At 46.2% G+C, this 22,594-nt stretch overlaps 1 protein-coding gene across 1 annotated transcript; it reads right to left on the bottom strand.

Annotated features, from left to right (window-relative positions):
• Positions 1-1,521: 1,521 nt before the first annotated feature.
• On the bottom strand, positions 1,522-2,911 carry LOC117847617 (uncharacterized). Its single transcript, XM_034728853.1, has one exon. It carries the CDS (start codon positions 2,909-2,911, stop codon positions 1,958-1,960), a length of 954 nt encoding a protein of 317 aa, XP_034584744.1. The 3' UTR covers positions 1,522-1,957.
• Between the last annotated feature and the right edge of the window lie 19,683 nt (positions 2,912-22,594).

The raw sequence follows: 22,594 nt of genomic DNA on the forward strand, positions 1-22,594 counted from the left end.
TTTGCCGATTGAAAACAAATTTGTTAGAGTAATATGTAACAAAAAAAATCACTATCGTATCACGTTAATCCTCAATTATGCTCGATGTCGACCTATTTTGATAAGATCATCTCTGCCAATGACTCGACAGATCGACCTCCAGGTAGAGTAGTACGGATGAATTGAGCGTTCTGTGTATGCTTTTTCCTGGATGGTCACGGCATTCAGGTTGCTCGTAGCTTCACGGGGAAGTGAAAAGGGCTCTCCGTTTTGTCCTTTGGATTTTGTGTTGATGTGAGAGTATCAAATGGAAATCTTTGGAGACTTTCAGACAGGCCCCAGCTTCCCCGGAACTGCATCTCTATTGTTCATGAGGTTTTTCATATCGTTTTTAGATGATCGGATCTTTTTTTTTAGGGACAATCGGATCTGAAAGAAGAAGGGCTTGGAGTGCACCGTGCACGGAATGCTGGCGAATATTGTTAGAATATAGTTTAGGCCACAATGTTCTCGTTAGTCACTTTCAGATTCTTCTTTTTTAATCCATTTGCAGAGATATTTTTAGGTTCACAGAATTGTACAGGAACCTTTTCTTTTCGAATAAATTGCCTGGCATTCTAGTCTACATAGTCTGCGGCTCTGCGCAAGTTGACAACGCACAAGAAACCAAAATCAATTTATAGCAGTTGCATCATCTATAGGCTATAGCTCACACAGAGGATGAGCTCGAGAATTTCTGAAGAACGTCCTGGACTGACTGATGGTGGACCGAAAGAGATTCTAGGCCCAGGCGCTGGCCATTGGCCACCCACATGATCCACCGGGCCGTTGATGCACACACAAGCGGCCCATTGCCATCAACAGCTATATCAGAGGTAGAGCCGGATTTGTGCCCGTTAGTTTCAGTTTTCGCTATAAATCTGTAGTGCTGAATCAGCAAAATAAGTTCCACCGAACCTGACATTTTTCGAAGAATTGGTTTCTTCAGCGTCAATACGATGTTATGCTCTTTGACGGTTTAACAAATAAGCTTGAGCAACTGAAACCACTATTTATATCAACTGAAACCATCATGTGTGTGTCCATATGATGTTCACTTGCAATGGTGAGATCTCGTTTGTGATGTTCACACACACAAGGCTGCTATCTTCACAGAGGACAAAAAAAGGTCACTTCTTTGATTCTTTCATATTTGTTTTCGTTTGTGATTAGAATACAGTCATTGAGAACTTCCAAAACAGGTCCAGCCATGTGCAAACAATTCCTCTTTCGTCTAATACAATGTTCTCTTCTTCGATTTGTTGGACACAAAAATTAGTTGCCAGATTCTATTTGATCTTAGCAAAAATGAAACATGGGCATGGAGTGCACAGCACAATGTGGCAGAAATGCAGAATCTATGATTTAGGCCACAGTGTTAGTCTCCCTCAGATTAACAGTTTCTGCAGAATTTTTTGTTTTGCAGATATGCTAAAATGTTTCTGCAGAGAAATGAAACAGTTGTAGTAATGCCATAATTTTGGAACATACACACATCCGAAATTCAGCAAGATCCTGAAAGACCAATGTTCATCAGTCATTACTCTCCTGTATTTCCACTTACACACCAACTAATGCACAAATCTGACAAAAAACTGGGGAATCCTTGCATCAGTCGAAGCTCCTCAATGTGGAGTAGCATCCTTTATGTATCCCAAATGAAAGTACCTCTTCAAATTACAAAGTTTCTCAACATTGTGCTATTTCAATTTCACTTTGGGTTCAAGTTCCGACTACACCATAATATATTCCCATCCCAATTCAGGAAGATCCTGAAAAAATGAAGCTCTACCACATCTCCTGTTCTGCTGAAATCTCTCTTCCCCAGTAACCAGTACACCAATCTGAGAGAAAGGAGCAATCTTTCAACCTGAGATTGCTTCAAGAAGTGATAGGCATGCATAATGGGCACCCTTCTCCACGGTGGCAGGCCGTCGGCTCAGCTTGCCGCGACGAGATCCTGGTAATATCTGATAGCCTCCCTGGTGTCTTCGTACTCGGCAGCTACATCCAAGAACGCCATCACCCTCTGCAGCTCTTGGTCGTTGTCATCGTCCACGAACGGCGCCACCGGGACGGCGTTCTCCGGCTGCAGGGCGTAGGCATTGGGGTTGTCATCGACGATGACCGCGCGGTCCAGCGCCCGTCCCGTGGCTGCGAGATCCTTGACGAGCCTCCCATCCCCGGCGTCGCGGCACGCGCCGCGGTAGAGGCGGTGCGCGAACACCTCGCCGCTGGGGTCAAGGCGGTCAAGCACGAGGGAGGCGTACTCCTGGAGCCCCGCGGTGAAGACGACGACCTCGAAGCTCTCCGCCGCCGCGCGGAGGAACGCCTCGACGCCCGGGCGCTTGGCGACGTAGAAGGTGACGGCCTGGCCGCCGATGACGGGGCGCACGGTGAAGTCGAACCGCGCGGGCGGCGGGTCGGTCTGGGAGTGGATGAGCGTCTCGTCGAGGTCGAGGAACAGCGTCCGCCTCCCCGGCGACGGCGGCGGCGGGAGCGCGGCGGACTGCGCGCGGACCGCGGGGTTCTGAGAGGTCGGATGAAGAGGAGTAGCGGGAGGCGAGTGGGAGCGGAGGCGCTGGAACCCCGCGGCGGCGGCGCGGCGCTTGCGCGGGGAGCCGAGGACGGCGAGGCGGGCGAAGAGCTTGAGGAGGCGGCGGCGGCAGGAGCGGAGGGAGCGGTCGAAGGTGGCGACGACGGCGGCGGGCGCGGACGCGAGGGACTTGAGCGGGCTCCCGCGGCGCTTGGTGGTGGCCGGGGACAGGCGGCGCCGGAGGGCAGGGCGGCGGCGCGCCACGGGCGACGGCGACGGCTTCGACGGGGTAACGGTGCCGGCACCGGCCCCGAGCCTGGGCGACGGCGACGGCTTCGTGGGTGTCCTCGACACCATATCACGGCGCTGCGGTGGCTGCTGCTGCTCCCCGTCGCTCGCTGGGGCGCGGTTCCAGAGAGAGCTGGGGGCGGAGGAGATCGGCGGCGGCGTGGGCGTGAGGGGTAGGGGGAACCGGGGAAGGAGCGTTTGGGTTTTTGTGGAGGGAGATTTTGCAACGGTCGAAAGCGGAAGTGGAAGGAATGGAATTCGTGGGCGATTTGATTTGATTTCGAGGCGGAGGCAACGGTCGGCTTGGACGCACGGTCTCACGTCTGACGTGTCGCCTTGCACCCAGGTAGCGCCAGCTCGACATTCACGTGTCCTCGTCATTGGACTATTGGTCCCACATGAAACGCTGGAATCAAGTCCGTTTGAAATTTCTACTACCACTCGACCATATGAGATCAATGACACTTTAAATGTTAAAAACTTTTGAAAGTACCTTTCATGATGAATCTTATATGATCTTAGTCAAACTTTTAAAACTTTTAAAAATTTGACCAATAATATTTTGGATCACATGGAGTTCCTGCTACACAATACAAATACCCGAATAGGTTCAAACCACTTTGCTATGTACGTCATGCAACAAGCTAGAAGCGCGCGTTACGTCATGGGTTCACAACATCGGAAGGGCCTCATAGCGTGAGGGCATATAGTGTAATAAATTAGAAAAACATCACAACCTAATACAGAGAGATGGTCATCCAACAGCGTTGTACGTATAGTATTTTCTAAATATGAGATCACACAGATTTAAACAATAACCATATTTAGGTCCATGGGTTGCAGCGCGAGTCATGGCTGATATAGAATGAGCATTATGCAACCATTTGAATACAATTCATATAGAATGGTTAAGAGCACCAAGTAACAATTTGGGTGGTTTGCGGAGGTGGTTGTACCCGCTATTGTTTCTATCATTATTATGGCTGTTTCTTTTAGGGCAATTTACATATACTAGTCTAAGTCTCTATAGTTATGGTAATTAAGGTTGTGTCTATAAATTACTTAGATGGAAAGCTTATAAATATATCGAATGTTTTAGATGAATGATTATTAAATTACATCTTAGTGGACACAATCTGTAATACAACTTGGACCTATTTGCAAGAGCAGGATGCAGCCCATCTACAAGGCATCAAGGCCCCCAAAAAAGGAAGATGTCTGGTTGGGCTGAGACTAGATGTGCTTATAATGGCATCCATAATAATGTGCTCCAAAAGCAGTCTATATATATTGGATCACCACCTCCTAATCTTCCTCATCGCCATTACCATCATGGTTTTGTGCAAAATGGCGCTATCAGATTTTGGGGACAATCCATGGAGGGTTCCAACAAATTCCTTTTTCTTTGAGAGTATCTTGTTTCTAGGTCATCTGTCTCATGGCTGGCAGCTATGAATGATGTTACGCGATCTTCTAAATCTGTTGTTCCAAAACAGAAGGTGCTACGTATAGTTGAGATTCCTGTGTTGCATCGGGCGAGGCAGCTGCCTTTTGGTCCATTGAGTTGTCAGACACGCTTTAGATGGAGTGGTTGGATCTTGCAATGTATCCAAAATTTGAGTTGTTTGATAGTTCCTATCTGTCTTGCTCTAGATGGTGTTTTTCTATGTGTATACGTTTACCTGTCTTAATGAAATACTTGCTCTTATTCTTAACTGTTCCTCCTGCCGTCCGTTCAAAAAGAAAAATTCTTAACTGTTATCTCTCCTTCCATGCCACAAGCCATTAAAATCGTTGATGGTATTGGTATACATGAAAACATTATTGACCTATCGAATAAGTAGTTTGAGGATTGCAAAGTTGTGATGGAAGCATAAAGAGGCAACTTTCCTAGCTAGCAGCTATAAAGCCTGTTACTATCACACCTGTTTTAGAGACAGCAAGACCTGAGCTACTCAATATTCAACTGATTCTGTTAAATAACATTATCACCCTGTGGCAATGACACTAATGTCGCAGAAACGTACGTCATCGGCCGCTTGCATATATGTTGATACCAAAACAGGGGAACCCATTTTTGCATCAGTAACCGGTTTACCACTACACTCAAACCATGCGCTAGAAGACCATCTTTGGTCATGCACTTAACAATTCATTTGGATAACACTGTAGTTCAGGTAATATCTTGCTGCCATAAGCAAGCCTTTTTTCTCGAAAAGCTCCAAGTATGCTTCTATGCTTTGTCACCAGTGCATGCATGCGTGATCGTGCTATCTTAGTTTATAGAAGTCCTGATCCAGTTGCACGTATTCTAACAAACTAATGGTGCCTCCACGTTTTGCGAAAAGTTATCCGTCACCTTGTGCAACAGCAACCAATCGTGCATTGCACAACAACGTACATTCCCCATTTCGAAACACATTTGACCCATACTATGTGATGACATTTTCTAGGCAATGGACGGCAAATACGTACGTATGGTCTTCAGATAACACAAAGTCAATTCTTGCCTATATATACATCATTTCGATACACGCAGCCGGGGTTTTTGTAATTAACAGTCGTCCAGAATCTCCAACTATGATCACAAATCGAAACTAAAGAAGTGACAACCTAAAAACATGAATGACAATCTCAAACTTTGCGTTGTCTATTTACTAATTTTTCATGCCCAACAAATAACAAGTTACATGCCGCACTGTCTTCCTCGCCTTCGCTTCCTCATGCTTTTTTAATTTGTACATGTTTTGAAAAAGGACACAAATATTGGCACTTTTGCACTAGCAGGGGGAGAAAATATTTAAGCATGCATAATGCGAGACCAATGTGCGTGTCAGTCAGACTGGAGAGGGGTGCCAAGTGGAGAGTACACTAGGCCAGTCAAAAAGGAGGAGAACATTGGATGATTGTATCACAGAAAGTTAGAACCCCCAATACATATATAACAGTTTCCCTTTTGCAGATTTGACTTTCGAAAGTGGCACGTTTGTTAAACAGTCCAATGAATTCGCATCAGGGCTCTTTTTCTTTGTTGGGAACTTGTCTTGTCACATTATGGTATTGATCAAAGTTCTATTTAATATACACTACTTCATAAAGGATATGGCATTTGCTTATCTGCAATTGGTGAAATTTAAGCCACTTGCTAGTATCATATATAGAATTGAATGTTCTGCAGGCAATCTCCCCGGCTAGGTGTGGATATATGATAATACCCACTTCAAATTAGAATTGCAAGTTGCAGCAAGAGTCAATTCTTCTGATTGTCCATTAGGTTTTTTTATGTAAAATGAACTGCTTGACTATGTGTGTGTGTGTGTATCTGCAAGACCTAACTCATGAGTGCTGCTGACATCAAATCTTATGCATCCATGCGCACGAGAGCATCAAAACCCTCATGAAAGACATGCAACAAACAATTGCGCAACTTTCTGGCTTTCAGCTCTCCTTCTTCCTGCCTTCATCGATCGTGCATCCACTGCATCATCATGTGAAAGTTGTTTGATCAGCTCGAAGCTCCTTTCCAGGACCAGTTAAATCTAGTAGTTTTCACTGTGTCCAGAAAGGTGAATGCAGTGCAATCTCATCAAGTGTCATGCACATATGATAGAATTATGTGTCTGCAATAATTCCATATCATGTTCACTGTTTTAGTATCTCTTGAGAAGAAATGAAATCCTTCCTTGAAAGCAAGTGCCACTCCGATGAATAGACACCGTACCATAAGATCAGTACCAAACAAGATAAGTTTTTCTGACAGACAGACACTGAATCATGCACTGAACTGTGTGGACGAAAGCCATGGGTATTTTACAGTAAACTGTTTTTAGAAAGAATGCAAAAGTACGAGTTACCAATACAAAGTGCTCGCTCTCTACGCCTATCTGGTCTAAGTAGCTAGTGCTTTCGGCTCGGCTCAGTGGGACGAGTAATAGAGCATCAAAAAGTTGCAGATGTGACGGAAGGGAGGACCTGAGCATCTGAAAGTAACCGTTGGCTAGATTTTGGTCATGAGGAGACTTAACTAAGGCACCTAATGGAGGAGAACAAAATTAGTTTCTAGAACTTCATTCAGAAAGTAAAAAAAATATTTCTGTAATTAGTTTCTGGAACTAAGGCATGCTTATATTTCTGTAATTTGTAACCGTCAATTCTTGCAAAAGGTTGATCCAAACTATACTTTGTAGAAGTATCCTCCTAAATCCCATATATGAACCTCATTTTCTTCCAGAACTGGAATTCAGTCATATTACTTGCTTTCATAAATTTTTTGTCTCTCGAGTGTTTCCCTTATTACCTAGTTACTATCAATTTTTCAGATGCTTTTAACGTTCTGAACCAACTTCAGTACTGAATATAATTCAAGCAGTGTTCCTCGACGCATTGAACCTGTATATTGACCCGTCAACCCATTAGCGTCTGAAAACCCTAAAAAGAAACCACTTGCTCGCTGCCATTTATTTTGTGACCACGTATGCTACTTGCAGAGCTCCACTCACTCCTATAAATATGGCCAGTTTGCTCGCATCCATTCTCCCATCAGAGCACACACACACACACACATATACAAACCCCCACATTCATTTGCATCTCTCTGGCTCCCACTGACCAACCTGCAATGGCTTCTCCACAAATGACAATGGCGATCTTCTTCGTCGTCCTCCTGGCATCATCTTCACCTTGTCTCGCTCGAGCTAGGCTAATGATCTTAAGTAGTGATCACCAAGCACAACCAGATAGCAATACTAGCCCTGCGGCCAGCTCTACAACTACTACGACCACCTCACCTCAGCAGCTGGTACAAGGAGTAGTGGCCGCAGTGCCGTCGCCGCCGGCGACCGGCGAGGTCGACGTCGACCATCCTGAGAGCAACGGCGGCTGGATGCCGGACGGATCGGTGCCGAGCCCCGGCGTCGGCCACCATCCATAGAGATGGCGCGTCGCGTGTAGTTGTGTACCGTACCGTACATACTTTGTGAATCTGGCTTATTCATATATATACCTAACTAAAGCTAGGTAGTGTGTGTGTGTGTGTGTGTGTGTGTGTGTATGTGGCGATCGATCAAGGGGTGCTCCAGTGCTTGCATGTTCGATCTTTCTTGTTCTATATACGTTCAAAAATTTAAATAAAAAAAAGTTTCAAAGCGAATACAAAATTAAGCAGATAGGATCAGCTTCATTTTTGTTTTGAGTGGCGAATGAGTGCCAATATATGAATAATGCTGCGAGAGGCGACAGCGACATCGACAGATTGCGCCGGATTTGATTTTATTTCTGTGTTAATTGGAGTCGTGCGTGTCCCAGTGGCGCCACTATATGTATTGACAAATGTTAATGGAAATTAATTAGGGCACTTGCTGCCAATTTGCCTTTTAAGTAACTTGCGAGTTTTGACGTGCCCAATGACGACATCACTAACATAATCCCTACTGATTCGTGCGGATCATACAACTCTACGGGATCACCTAATGCCCTGTTGATGTGGTGGCAAATGTTTTTGACGGTTATGACTGACGATCATCCTGTCTAAGAATTATTCTTTGGTGGTACGGTGGAAATGCTACGTTGAAAGAATATTCTAGGGGGAAGAGGCTATGGAATAAAAATCCAATCACTCCATTTCACCTGGAGGGCGCAATTGTACGTCTTCATTTATCAACTACTGAGTCATTTTTTTAAAAACAATTCTGAATGATGCAGAGCAAAAGTAAATCTTCAAGTTTATAAGGATTTGCCTCCTGAAAATTGTGTCACTAGTTTTATTACTTCCACGACAGTCTGCAACTTTCTTACTATATCCTCATTGCCCTGGCACTAGCTAGCAACCAGTCACCACAGTCATCCTGTCTTCACAAGAAGAAATGCACAACTTGTTCACCAATGTGCATGATTGAGCGACCAGGATCGTAGCACCGTGCTGAGAGGGTCCTACGTGTGCCCAGGCCAAAAGTAGAAGGTAGCTAGCGTGCCAGCGCGCATATTCCCATGAGCCGCACGCTTGCCACGATAGGCCATGCCTCCACGTGGCAATTTCTTGAGGCCCAAACCAACTCAACATTCTTCTCCCTCTACCAGCTCAACGAATCATGCATGCAAGTTCTTGGAACCAGATGAACGCAAGATAAGGCATGCGGAACAGGAACGTAACCGACAGTGCACCACATCAGCACTCTTATTACATGGAGAGCACTTTTAATTATGAGATTTGAAACCCCATTAAAAATGTGATTGTGATGTGTGCCTCACATATTTGACCCGGTCTCGAAAGTTCACTCCCATGCAGCTGGCTCACACAAAGATCGCACGCGCATGCTTGGCCACCTCCCTGCTTCACCTGGCCTATAAATACATGGCCACCCTGCTCATTCTCACAGCAAAAACACACACAAACAATTTCTTCGATCTCTGTTTTCTCACAAGTAGTGCCAGTAGGAGTAACAAGTACGTCTGTCAATAGGTAGCTAACTTGCCAAGACTGCTCGTTCAGAGTTCTCATGGCTTCCTCACACAAAATTGTGATCGGCTTGTCGGTGCTCCTCCTGTTGACATCATCATCGCCGTCCATGCTACAAGCAGCTAGGATGGTGCCAAGTGACCATGCACGAGCAGATCAAGCGCATGTCGAGGAGAGTGTGCCGAGCCCTATCGGTAGCATTGCGACCGCTTCGCCTTCGCAAGATTTGGCTCGAGACATGGCACCGCCGATGATGCCACCCTCGCCGCCGTCCGGCAAGCCGGAGATGCCCGTCGCCAAGCGTTGGGGCACCATCGAGGTCGCCGACGGGTCGGTGCCGAGCCCAGGCGTAGGCCATTAGCAAATGCTACTTCGCACGCGTGCAAATGTCCCTACGTATAGAGATACAAATAAAGCTAGGTATAGCTAGCTATGTACGTGTGGCAGTGTGTACATGCACTTATATGTTGTAAAAAAAGAATTAATATGTATTACATGCATGCGTATGTTATAATTCTCTTTGAGTTATATAAATTGAAATGGATTGTTGACATGTCCTGACAGAGGTTTTGTGTTTTCGTGACACGAGATACGCCGGCTCTTCAAACAAGATGACTAGAATGTGTGAAGTGTGTGTCAGTGTCGTTAATTAGAATGCCTAGAGATTCCAATATCACTTAACATACAGCAGGAGTTGAATTCCATATATATGCTTATATATAGGGGTGAAAATGGTCGGGATTAATATCGCTTCCTTATTATCGCTATCATTTTTTACTGTTCCTATTTTAGCAAAACATATAAAAGTTGTCAGATTCAAGTGATTTTATTTATGTTTTGCATTTATTTATTTCATAAATATGGGAAAATCCAGACTGACAGTTCTCATTTTTTGTATTATGATAATGTATTTGACCATTTTCATCCCTACTTATATATAGATGTTTGCATTGTTGGATTTACGTATTGTATATATATATATACTCCTTTGTAAGTCTTTTTTTTGTGTGTGTTTCTGTATTTCAGTTAAAAAAGACTACGTTAATCCTATACCAAGTCAACATTTCAGATCTTTGTTTTTGCACTTTTCCTTTAAAGAGCATGCACACTTGAGCTTTTTGGTCTTTTTCTTTCCCTTTTTTCACGCTCCTGCGTGGGTAGGCATAAAACCATGATCTCAAGCTTGTTCACCCGGCTCTACACGCTCACCTAGTGCAGCAACCAGGTCTCAGGAGCCTTATCGTAATCATAAGAGATAAGAACGATCCCAATATGATGCATGCAGTTGTGTAATGATGATTTTATTTTAGAGAACAAAAAACGAGTTTTGAGAACAGGAAAAACAGATCTTGAAGAACAAATACTGAATATACAAGCTGCCGAAAAACATGCATGCAAGCTGCCCAAATATACATCCGCAGCACTGTGGGTTTGGGCCAGCAACCGCGTAACTTGTGTTGGTTAGGTGGATTGGAATATTTACGTGCCATACATTGATGGGAACCGTGCTTCTATATGATGGTGTAATTTTAAGGTTGACACTTTATTTCTTAAAAATTACAGTTCACTTGATTTTGTACTAAGTCAAACTGCTCTAATTTTAATCAAGTTTTTATAAAACATATTAAGATCTGTAGTTCAAAATAAATGCACCAAAACTATTTTATGATGGATTTAGAAAAACTAATTGGATGTCATAAATTTTGTTGCCTTTTTCTATAAATCTGGTCAAAGTTACAGAACTTTGGCTTAAGAAAAAAAATATGAACTACAAGGGAGTACTAGTGATCTTTTTCATTTTTTTCTTGTTTATCAATACTCTCGGTATTATTTCCCAACACGCGCGCTAAATTTGAATAAGCCCTGTATCAAAAAAGAATATGAATAATCCCAAAAAAGCAGAGGCAGCACGAGTTGCATATGCACACGCGGGCACGCGGCATTGGCTCAGGGTTTGCAAGGGCGCACGAAGCTTCCACGCGGCGCGTTGCCGTAGCCTGAGCCAGCAGCAACACTCCTCACACAAAAATCTTTGGCCGAAAACTAAAGGCATGATCGATGAATTTAGTAAGCAGGGTTAGTGCTCAAAATAGTACACACTTTGCTGGGACAACTTTATAGGGAAAATGTAACGGTGACGTGTGCTCCACTAAATTTGACTAAGTCACAAAACTAAACCCTGCCACCGCCACGCAACACACACACTTGCTGGCCAGTGGCCACCGGCCCCCTCCTCTCCTCACCTATAAATACATGCCTCGGTTGCTCACATTCTTCTCATCGCATCAAGCTCATAGCTTCTCACCAGCTGCTCACCTCTCACAAGCAGCTAAAACTCTCTCTTGTGGACTCTGCCATCAACCTTAGCTTGCAACCTCGCCCATGGCTGCCTCACGCACTGCCATTGTGATCGTCACCTTGCTCCTGTCGGCATCATCGCAGTCTCTCGTGCACGCAAGGATGGCGCCAAGGGATCAGCCACATGTGCATGCCGTTCATAGCCCTTCTTCAACGTCGTCGGCGGTGTCTCAAGATTTGCTACATGTGTTCACGGCGCCGCCGGCGCTGGTACTGACCGACGACAAGCCGGAGATCGCCGCCGACAAGCGTAGGCAGATCGTCGAGGTCGCCGCCGACGGATCGGTGCCGAGCCCTGGCGTTGGCCATCACCATTAGCTCGACTTCTTCAACACATATATATAGAGATTGATTTATTACATACAGTCTAGTATGATATATAAACTCCACACACATTATAAACTAAACAACATGCTGCAAGATAGCCTTGCCAGCTAGCTATACACATGTATATGATGTAGTATACGTATTGGAGATCGATGCGATTATTTCCTATGCTGTATTTACTTTGATTTGTAACTTACTATATGAGAAGAATAAAAATGAGTATATACTATATACACTTGAGTTTGTAGGGAAATTGGTTTGATTTTGACCTAATTGTCTCGATTTTACAAACAAGCTTCAAATGGGTTTGATTTCCAAGTGGTTGGAATATTTCGTCATTTCATTTTCCTCGAGGGTTCCCTGCGGGAATGAGTGTGAAGTAACCACCTGAGTGATAGGATTGCTGCATTGAAACATTCCCTAATCTAGATTTTAGCAGGTTACTTATTTGAAACCTACATCCCCTTGCTCGCCTTCTCAAATTACGTTTTGTTGCGTGCTTGGACCTTAGTTACTTGGTCGTTATCAAGTTCATGAACTAGCGCTAATTAACCCAATGTGATGATATCTATGTTCCGATCCTGACTAAGAGACACGCATCTTTTCTTTCTTCGTTTTTTTCTTGGAGTACCAAATAACAATCTTGTATGACCGGCTACTTTGGGAAGCACAACAACAATCAAAAGCTACTGGTTGTTAAATATGATCAACTCCACGCATGCCACATATTAAAAGTGTACGATTGTTTATGCTGGACGGCGTTCATCTGCAACAAATAACGTTGCGTGAATCTTTGGTATCGTCTGGTAAATAACACATTTTCCAAAATATGGCCTGTAAAAGGAAAGGAAAAATCTACACAACTACTGTGCATTTGCATATGGCTCGGTCCCATCTTATCATTTTCACATGTAGAGTGCTATTCTAAAATTAATTGTCTTTTTTCTTCAGTAGCATCGTATAATAAATCGGTAAATTATGCAAAAACATATTGTAGGTTAAGGTGACCTGAAAGACTTGCTATCCGCAACCTGTACGTACCATATATAGTCTCTACGTTTGTAGGGTTTTCCTGAGATGAAAAAGGTCTATGATACAAAATGCTTTTTTTTGTCTCTTCATTTGTTTGGTTTGGTTTTCTATTCAAAAATAATTAATGCCATGATGTCTGAGTGGGTAATTTTGTTTGTAATTCGTTCATTGCTGTTAGATGTGCATTGGTTGTTCCATGTTGTTTGGTGTTGAGTATGGGTTTTAGTTGCTGTTGTAATAAAACTATCTTCTTCTTAATGAAAGATGTGCATAGCAACGCTCTTGAATTTATCAATAATTTTATGGTTTTATAGTGATAACAAAGATATTTTTATAGGATAAAAAAACTTGGATGAAATGGACATTGGATCATCCAGCATATATTTAAGTGACATAATTAATTGAGAAGTTTTATGTCATGGTAAAACAAGAGGGAACTTGTTTGGAAACGTATTCCTCTGTACATTGCCTTTCTTTGCAGTTTCTTACAAGTGCTGTAAATTAAATTTATATACAAGGAAGATATGTTATAACACTCATAGCGAATTACGCGTTGTCCTATATCTGGACTATCTATCAACATGAAAAATGACATTCCTGCACATAACTATGCAGGTACATAGCCAAGAAAATCTGTTAGTTAAACATGGTCTCATTTACTGCATGAAAACATTTTCCATATATTCGATGGAAACATATTTTACCAATTAACAGTGCTTCACCAAATTTAGTTGTCTATCGCCAAATGGTCACGATCAAAGGACAGGACAAATTGTACGCCACGGTGGCAAGTTCTTGTTCTGAAATAAGTGGCAAATTATGCATCACATGGTCAAAAGTGGGCCACAAGGTGCTACAAGAGTTAACTGATTCGGCGCAAGCACTTGCCAACGCACCAGGCCACCTGAGAGATCGCTGTCCGGCAATCATAGTAACCAAACTCAGGCCGTCCAAATTGGCAACCAATTGCCAGGTTTCGAACTCCTACGCACGCACGCATTCCTCACTATTCCCTCAAGTGCCTTCCATCCAGGCTTTTAGCCGACATCACATACTGATCGCACATTTCACATTAGATCATCATCAACACTTTAACTAATTTTAGCATTAAGCATGCATACGTCACTTAATCTTATTTTCTTTTCATTTTTTCAGTGATTTTGTGGGATGCTGCTAACCGTCGGAGGTGGGCCTTTTTGTGCTCAACTAGTCGGCGTGCTTTCTAGCCGATGATTGAAAGGCGTCATCTCGGAGAATAATTCGGCAATGGCAACCACGCTTGTACTGTACGTGCAAAAGGTTTCTTGGTTGCATGTCCATCTACCGGAACTTGGCTGACACGTGTGGTGCAGTTTTTGAGCAACATTTGCCAGGAACCACATAAATTAGCTCCGCTAATATCTTTTTTGTTTTCAGCTGATCAAACTCCACTAAACGCTGGAGATCAAAAGGTAATGAGATTTATTTCTATTATTTTATCAGTACGTTGATGTGCAATTGTGCACTTGATCTTTTTTTCCTCCTCCAATTACTTTTTGTTGCGAGGTCGGTTATGGCTTAGGACGAGAGACCTTTCTGTTGTCTTCCAAATAGTAATCGGATCAACAGAAAAAAGATCCAATTAATAGTTTGAAAATGGAGTTTTGGTGAGCATGGATGCCACAATAGTCATCACCTATACGTATGCTTGTATATGTAAGTAGAAGTGTAGAACTGGTGGTCGAGATTCTACAACTTTCTGTTTGTTCCTCTCTGTTTTTTTTTCCTAGGAGAAATAATGAGAACTTTGTCTTTAAAAAAAATCTAAGATTTATGTCTGTATTACATGCAGCATTGTCGATTCATGTACTTTAATTTGAACATTTTGAATTGAATAAATGCTCACACGGTCATTAGATATATAGATGCCATTTTGGACGTTAACAAGTTATATTAAAACTATAATAGCATAAATTACATTTCGAGAGAGCCAAAGTACCGTTCTGTCACTGTCTTTCAGTCTCTCCTAATTGAAATGATATGAAAATTAAACTAATAAATTGCCGTCATTATATCTAACCGACCATACTGACAAAAGCTGGCCTAGAAATTCGGTCATCAAATTTTTGTAGTTCGTCCTTGAGTACCCTTTATGAGTGGACAATCAGCTATAGGTCATGACACAACCAGTGCACCTTTAAAGAAACCAAATAATAGAGCCGCCATGGCTGACTGCCAAAAATAGCCAGCAGCAAACTGAAGTTAGCAAAGGCTAGTGCGAGAGGGAGAGAGAGAGCTAATGGTTGAACTGGAACTTGTTCTGCTAATATTCATGAGGTACGTATATACAAGTGTTGAGCTTTGATCATTTCATATGTTACTTTTTATTTCTACATTACCTCCAAATTAAAACTAAATCCACAAAGCTCAAAACATTTGTATTTTAGTACTCTACGTGCTTATGGAAATTATCCCTTGGTTTTTATTATTGGGATGTTTATATCCGGATATTACTGTGTAAGTCATTTTATTGCGTACATATTTTTAACTATCGATTTTTAAAAACTTGAAACTCAACCGTAGCACGTGGTTATAATAAAGAAGTAATAGTGGAGGGAATGAATAAATTATTGATGGGTTAACCCTGTGTTTTACATATCGTGCTGTCGTGTACAAAAGGCATCCACTACTTTAAGTTGGACCTTTGAGCACATGTAGTCCTGAACTGTCCTAATCAGCTAGCCGGCCATAGCTTGGTGATTGGAAGCGTGCTGAGGTGCACGTGACACCGAAATCGTGTCGCATCAAATTTGGCCACTGTCCAAAGAAAGCATAGTTGAGTGGTTATTATTTCCACTAATGAAAGAGATATATTTTTTTGCGGGTAATAATGAAAGAGATATATGATGGGTAATTTAATGAGTTCCATTAATGCCGCATGAAATCACTGCACTGATGTTGCCATCCTCAAATTTGTGTGTTTTCTTCTTAATGAAATGACACGCAATTCTCCCGTGGTGTTTGAGAAAAAAAAACTTGTGTGTCTCACATTTCCTCCATGAGTTGTTGAGGATCTTTTGGTTTGACACCAAATTTGTCTCAGAACCTAAAAAAGAAATGCTCCTTAGCTCAATTGGTTAGGTTCTTATTTGGAATATGTCTACCTGAGTTCGACTCTCTAACTTGACATGAATACTCGTATTTACATATGTTTATTATTTATTATTTCAGTGATAGACGGTGTGCCTTTCAATAGGTAGGAGCCGCCTAACCAGTCTCAACTCTCAAGATACGTTGGTCCAATCTATCGAAGATATTCGTAGAACGTGAGTGTACATTAGTGTTTACGCATGTATTGTGTTTAAATAAAATAATTTGATTAAAATTGTTTTTCTTGTATTACACTGTCAATGACTGAAGATCTATCTGGAAAAGGGGAAAAAATCGAGCCCATAGAAGAAATTAAATTATTTATTATTTCAGTGATAGATGGCGTGCCTTTCGATAGGCAGGAGCCACCTAATCAGTCTCAACTCTCCAGATACGTTGGTTCAATCTATCGAAGGTACCCATAGAACATGAGTGTACATTATTAGCGTATATAAGTGTTTACACATGTATTGTGTTTAAATAAAATAATTTGCTTAGAATTGTTTTTCTTGTATTACACTGTCAATGACTAAAGATCTATCTGGAAAAGGGAAAAAAAAGTCGAGCCCATAGAAGAAATTAAATTAGACGGGGGGCTTTTGGATACTGCCTCCTGTTCAGGCCGGAAAAAACCACCCATCTCTATCTATCCATCTACTCTGGTGCCTCAGGTTTACTAGGCCTTGGCGTGGGGTTGGTGTCTGGACAGTGTACGGCCCAGCAGACAGACGACAGCACACGTAGATAGAAGCAGGCCGCCGATCTTTCGTCACTCTCGTTCAGCTAGCACATCTGGTTTGTGGAAGCCTCCTATGTGGCTTGTGGAAGCCAGATAGGAGTGGTAACTTCGAAGCCCATTAAGGCCCAAATTAGGAACTTAATTCAACATTTTAATAGATTAGATTCAACATTTTTTTAGAATTAAGTCAACATCTAAAAATAGTGTATTCAACATTTTTAAAACATAGATCAACATTTTAGGGAAAAGTCATGTTCAACATTTTTACTACCTATTTCAACGTCTCAAAAAAAATGAATTCAACATTTTTCTAAATCAAATTCAACAGTTTGAAATCACTATTTTTAATAGCTTCTTCATTGCCGGCGGTGGCGCGGGCGGCGGCGGCAGCGGCGCCATCGGCGGCGTGCGGGAGGAAGCGGTGGCGGCGCGGGGGGAAGCAGCCGCGCGCGCCCAGAGGAAGCAGCCGCGGCGCGGGGGAGGAGCAGCCGCGCGCGCCCTGGAGGAAGCAGCGGCGGCGTGAGAGACGAGCAGCGCGCACGCGAGCGGAACGAGCGGTGGTGGCGCGCGCGAGTGCACGAGGAGGAGCGGCGGCGGTGCGACGCAGGCTCAGGCGGCCGCGGAGGGCGGAGCAGAGCGCGTGCGGCGTGGAAGGAGGGCTCGGGCGCTGTTACGGCGGGCAGAGGAGTAGCGGCGGCACGGGTCAGGGTTGACGAAGGATATCAGCATCCAATGGTGGAGAGTTAGCTGCACGCATCTCAAACATTGGAAGTCCAATAAGATACGGGCTTCTGGAAGTTCCCGAACTCCATGTGTTGGGCACGTTAGGCCCGTCATAGACCATTGAGGCCCAACTGGGTCTGGTTGCGGGAAGCTTGCCAACTGGGTCTGCGTAGGCCCACAAGTCAAAAGGCCAAAGAAACCCGCCTATTTATTATCGGCAGATGTTACATTTCGTATCCTGCAATCTTGTGTTACCTTTGGATCTAACGCGATGTTTGGAGGATTTCATTGTGTCCAAACATTTGCATGAAATTCATATTTCGCCGCTACGAGAATGGATCGTGGCACCAAGTAACTGATTTTGTCACTCAGCCAACAACTTAAAAAAGTGCCTACGCCTAGGCACCAACTTGACTCTACGGTACGGCGGACGCGGAAGGAAACGCCACTTCCTGGCACCCGCAACATATGGCAGAACTCAGAGAGCAACAATTGCCTTGCTTGCCATGCCACCCGCACGCACACAACGCGCAGCTGGGTCGGTGGGTGGGTATAGAACTAAGCGGTGGGTTTCTGGGTACCGGGAGACACACGGATTCGGGGCGCACCGCGCACGGTCTCGGGTCTGTCTGCGTCACAACGCTGCCAGAGCTGCTGCTGCCATTCAGGGGCCCCGGCTTCCGACCGTTGCTCGCGACCTACTCAAAATGGAGCAAACCACTCCGTGCCTGCAAATTTGAATTCTGCAAGCGTCCGACTGATATGCTCGCTGTTCATTCCGGAAAACTTTCCCCCAGGAATGAACAAATGTCCAGCCAACCTTTGCAGATCCACCCCAATGCCCCAATCAGCAAGTGCTTCAGAGAAAGGCATGCTAGCATATGACAGTGACACATTGGGAATATTTTACTAGCATACCATGCCATGAATTAAAGAGACACGGAAAAGGAAACAAGCTGTACAGGAAGATAGGGCTCTTTACTTCTTTAGGACTATCTTTCGCTGTAGGATTGCGGGCGTGCTTTGGTTCCCAGCTATGCATCGCCACGCCACATGTGAGGCGCCGCCGCAAAAAATCTGGCGCCGCCGCAAAAAATCTGGTCAGCGCTACGGCGCGCCACACGGGAGCTGGTGATTTTCCTTTCGTTATTTCTCGCCACAGCTCGCCAAACCTGCGGCGCCAGTTTTTGACGCCACAAAGTGCGGGGGCGCCAAACGTGCGGCGTGGCAGGTTGCCCTGCATGCCGCATCACTATCACATCAGACTATATGGGCCTCGGCTATTGTTTTGATGTGGGCCTCCTCCAAGCGACAAAAAGGACTAGTTGAACAGCTGTGATTCATCATTATTCCTCCCCCTCTTGAATGAAAAAGATAAAGGAATGAATGAACTGAAGAAGAAAAGGCGAAGAAAAAAGATGGGATAAAGAGTCGTCTTGGAGCTGGAATCATGGAACGGAGCGTTTTTTCAAATACGTCATCTTTCTTTCGGTTCCTGCTAGCAAGTGCCACCCTTTGCCAGTTTCATCTGAAAAGCAGACAGACAAGTGACGTCAAATATTCTTGCCCCCCGCCCCCCCCCCCCCCCCCCCCCAACGAAATACTTAGCAAGAAATACAATAAAGTATGCATCAAGCTGTCTATGACTAGGTACATGTACATGGCGACGCCTTTAATTACTCGTGCGAATCCACGTACTCTGAGAGCTAAGCTGCAACCGCCGGCGACGACCAGACCAGCTGTTGATGCGAACTCGAATCAATGGACGAAAGCAACGCCTGGGCTCGCTGACATGACCAGGTGTGCGTGCGTGATCTCGAGCGTCGCCGAAGTCGCGGTTCCGGTTACCGAAACATATTATTTAAACCAAACCGCGCACGTGATAGTGTGAGTTTATATTGATATAGCAGAAAATACAAAATTACGAGAGGTCATAGGTAGGAAAAGAAATGAAAAATAAATAAGACTTGTCCGGTTAGACTGAAATGTCAACGTGAGTAACCACTCAACTCGACATGCCCGATTGTATCGGGACGTCAACGCTGGTAAGCACTCAAACTCGACAACTCGAAAAAAACTCGACCGGTTGGATTGGGACCTCAACGCGATCGAACCACTCCACTCGATAAAGGCGGCAGGACCGAAACCTTGCCACAGCACCTACCACCTTCTCCCGTTCATGTAGTCGCCGAAAAGGCGCGGCCCCGCATCGAAATTAATCGAGAGAAACAGATCGCACCGCACTGAGAAGGCTACCGTCATGCGGAACCCATCACCGTAGTGCCACTGCAACACCACACTCCACTCGACAGAGTGAAACCACCAGATCCGGACCTCTCGCAGGCTGCCTTGCAATCGCCATCACGATAACACAAACGCGTGGGGGGCCTCACCACACCCGTCGTTGGACTCCACCTCGCTTGTCGCCTCGAAGAAAATATCACAGTACTCCGTGTCACGAATCCATTTCTTATGCCGCTATTAGGATAATGAGCAATGTTGCCCCGTTTCCTAAGATCACCATCAAGCAGCCAAACCACTGCCGTAGGTTGACATCACCTTGTTGCTCCACCCACACACATAGTCTCCGCCACTATGCCAGCATGCTAAGGAAGTCGCTTGCGTCGTCTTCCAACGATGTACCACATCGGAGTCGCCCAGTAAGGCTGAGCAACCCGCCGCAGTTCGCTGCAAAGCTTAGTCGTCCCACGATGTCGTTGCTGCAAGTGTCGTCCTCCGACGTAGTCCCACGCCGCACTGACAGCTGCCAAGCAACACCAGTCGCCACGGTCCGCTGCAAGCAGGCAAACCGATACCCATGCGACAACCCCTGACCGCCACCATAACTATGATCGCCTGCATGTGAGTTTGGCAACCCCGTCAAGCTTGCCATCCTGCACCAAGCCACCTTGCCGTGCCGCTAGCACATTGCGGCGGGACCGCCACCACGGCTGCAACCTCCCATGACCAACAGCATCACTAGCAATGCCACAGGCCAAGATGGGTCTATAGAGATGACGCCTCCAAGGAGGTGACGACGCCAATGGCGCTGCTGTCGCTCGTCCAGAATCTGGACAGGGTTTTCACCTAGAGAACCCCATGCAACAGGAATGGGGCTCCGAGATGACGCCCCCAACGGGAAGAATGACACCTTAGGGCGTCATCGACATCACCACCAGCAGGAACGTTGGCAAGGATTTCGTCCGGAGAATCCCATCCCTAGCTGCATGCTCACGGCCCAGCATTCCCAGGACCTTAGGACCGCAGCCACGGAAGCCCTCCCGGGAGCGGTGCCGCCGTTGTGCCTCCTCGCGCCATCGCGCGGCCATCTCGCTCCTTCGCGCAGCCTCCTCCCAGCCGCACCTCTGTCGCGCACCCTCGCGCCCAGCAACCCGTATGTGCTATCGCCGACAGCCACCCGCGTGCCTCCGCAGCCCGCGCTGCCCTCCATTGGCCCTCACCGGCGCGCCTCCATGGCCCGCACCGGCCGCCACCTACGCGTCTCTGTGGTCCGCGTTGGGTGCCACCGGCCATCCCCCGCTCGCCACCGCACGAGCCACAACCACCTCCCCTGGAAGTGTTGCGCGCACGCCCTGTCGCACACCAAGTCCACGCGGCCCTCGCCCACAACGCTAGTTGCTGGGGAACCACCTCACCATGCTGGGCGGGGGGCTCCGACCCGGGTGGGTGGAAGCCACCGCTGCCGGACCTGGCGCCATGGGCACCGGATCCGACCGCGAAAGGCTCGGATCCGTCCACACCTACGCCGCCATGTGCCGCCCCACGGCGGCTTCCTCCGACAGCCATGGCGGTCGCGCCCACTAGGAGATGAAGGAGGAGAGGCTGGTCACTCCGCCGCCGCCGTCCTTGTGAGCTGCGAGGGCTTCCGACGGCCGGCTCGAGCGGCGGGCGGCGGTGGGGAGAGGGAGGAAGAGGCGGCAGTGGCTAAGGCTCCGACCATCCGTGTCGCTCACGCGGGAGCAACGCGGGGTTCTCTCGTTGCCGCTCCCACTCTTCCTCTCCGTCGCATCTAAGCCGAAGATTACCTAAACATATGGGGGTAGAGCTGGCTGCATCAGGGACGTGCGAACCGGGATGCTGGCTATGTGTGCGGCTAGAGCTGTGAGGAGGTGGTGCCGCAGCAGCGTGTGCTGACTGCTGACGGCCACAGCTCCGAGCAGCGATCAGGATTCAGGAAATGCGAGGGAGATGTTACTTTTGAAATTTCGGTGATTTAGCGATAGGCAAACAAAACCTAAATCACACCGTAGCGTGGGGTGGTGGGCCGCGGAGTAGATCTGGAGAGGAAAGGATGACCGTCCTTTCTCGATCGCCGTTGGCAGTAGCTGCCAAACCTTTCCTCCATGCGCACGCGCCGTGGTTACTGTGCAGTGCATGACCGCCTTTGGTCCCATAATCCCATGGTACCTGTATGGATCTCACTCGACTCGAGCATCGCATCGCACTCCAGCCGGCCAGCCCCACTCCTACACCTCACTGTAGCGCATGTGGGCGCCGGGCCGCTCAACCGGGCGGTCGCCGGCCGCAGACGAGGAAACGGACGCCCACCGCCCGCGCTCGATAGCAGAATGGGGGCACCCAGCTACAGTCGCGCCCCGCAAATCAACAATCCCGACCGCCGTCTCCGCCCATGTGCTCGTGTTGCTGCACACCACACAGATCCCCCGTTCTGCCTGCCTATATGGAGCTAATGTGCCGCGCCCTCTTTTCAGACTTTTGGCCGAGCTGAGCCAATCACCATCACCTAACCCAAGTTGGAGATGGACGGGGAATGTGCGCGCACGGTGCACACACACATTCCCGATCTGGATCGCCGGCCGGCCTCATGCAGGCACGGAAAGGTATCGGATCCTAGCAAGATGCTCTGCCTGGCTGCAACCAACATGCGGACATGCTGCTCCTGCTCCTGTTCTAGGACCAATGTGGCCGAGGCATCTGTGTCTTTTGGTCACCACCAAAACTGCAAAGA

This window comes from Setaria viridis, chromosome 3, assembly GCF_005286985.2.
Source record: "Setaria viridis chromosome 3, Setaria_viridis_v4.0, whole genome shotgun sequence".
In the NCBI taxonomy this organism is placed as follows: Eukaryota; Viridiplantae; Streptophyta; class Magnoliopsida; order Poales; family Poaceae; genus Setaria; species Setaria viridis.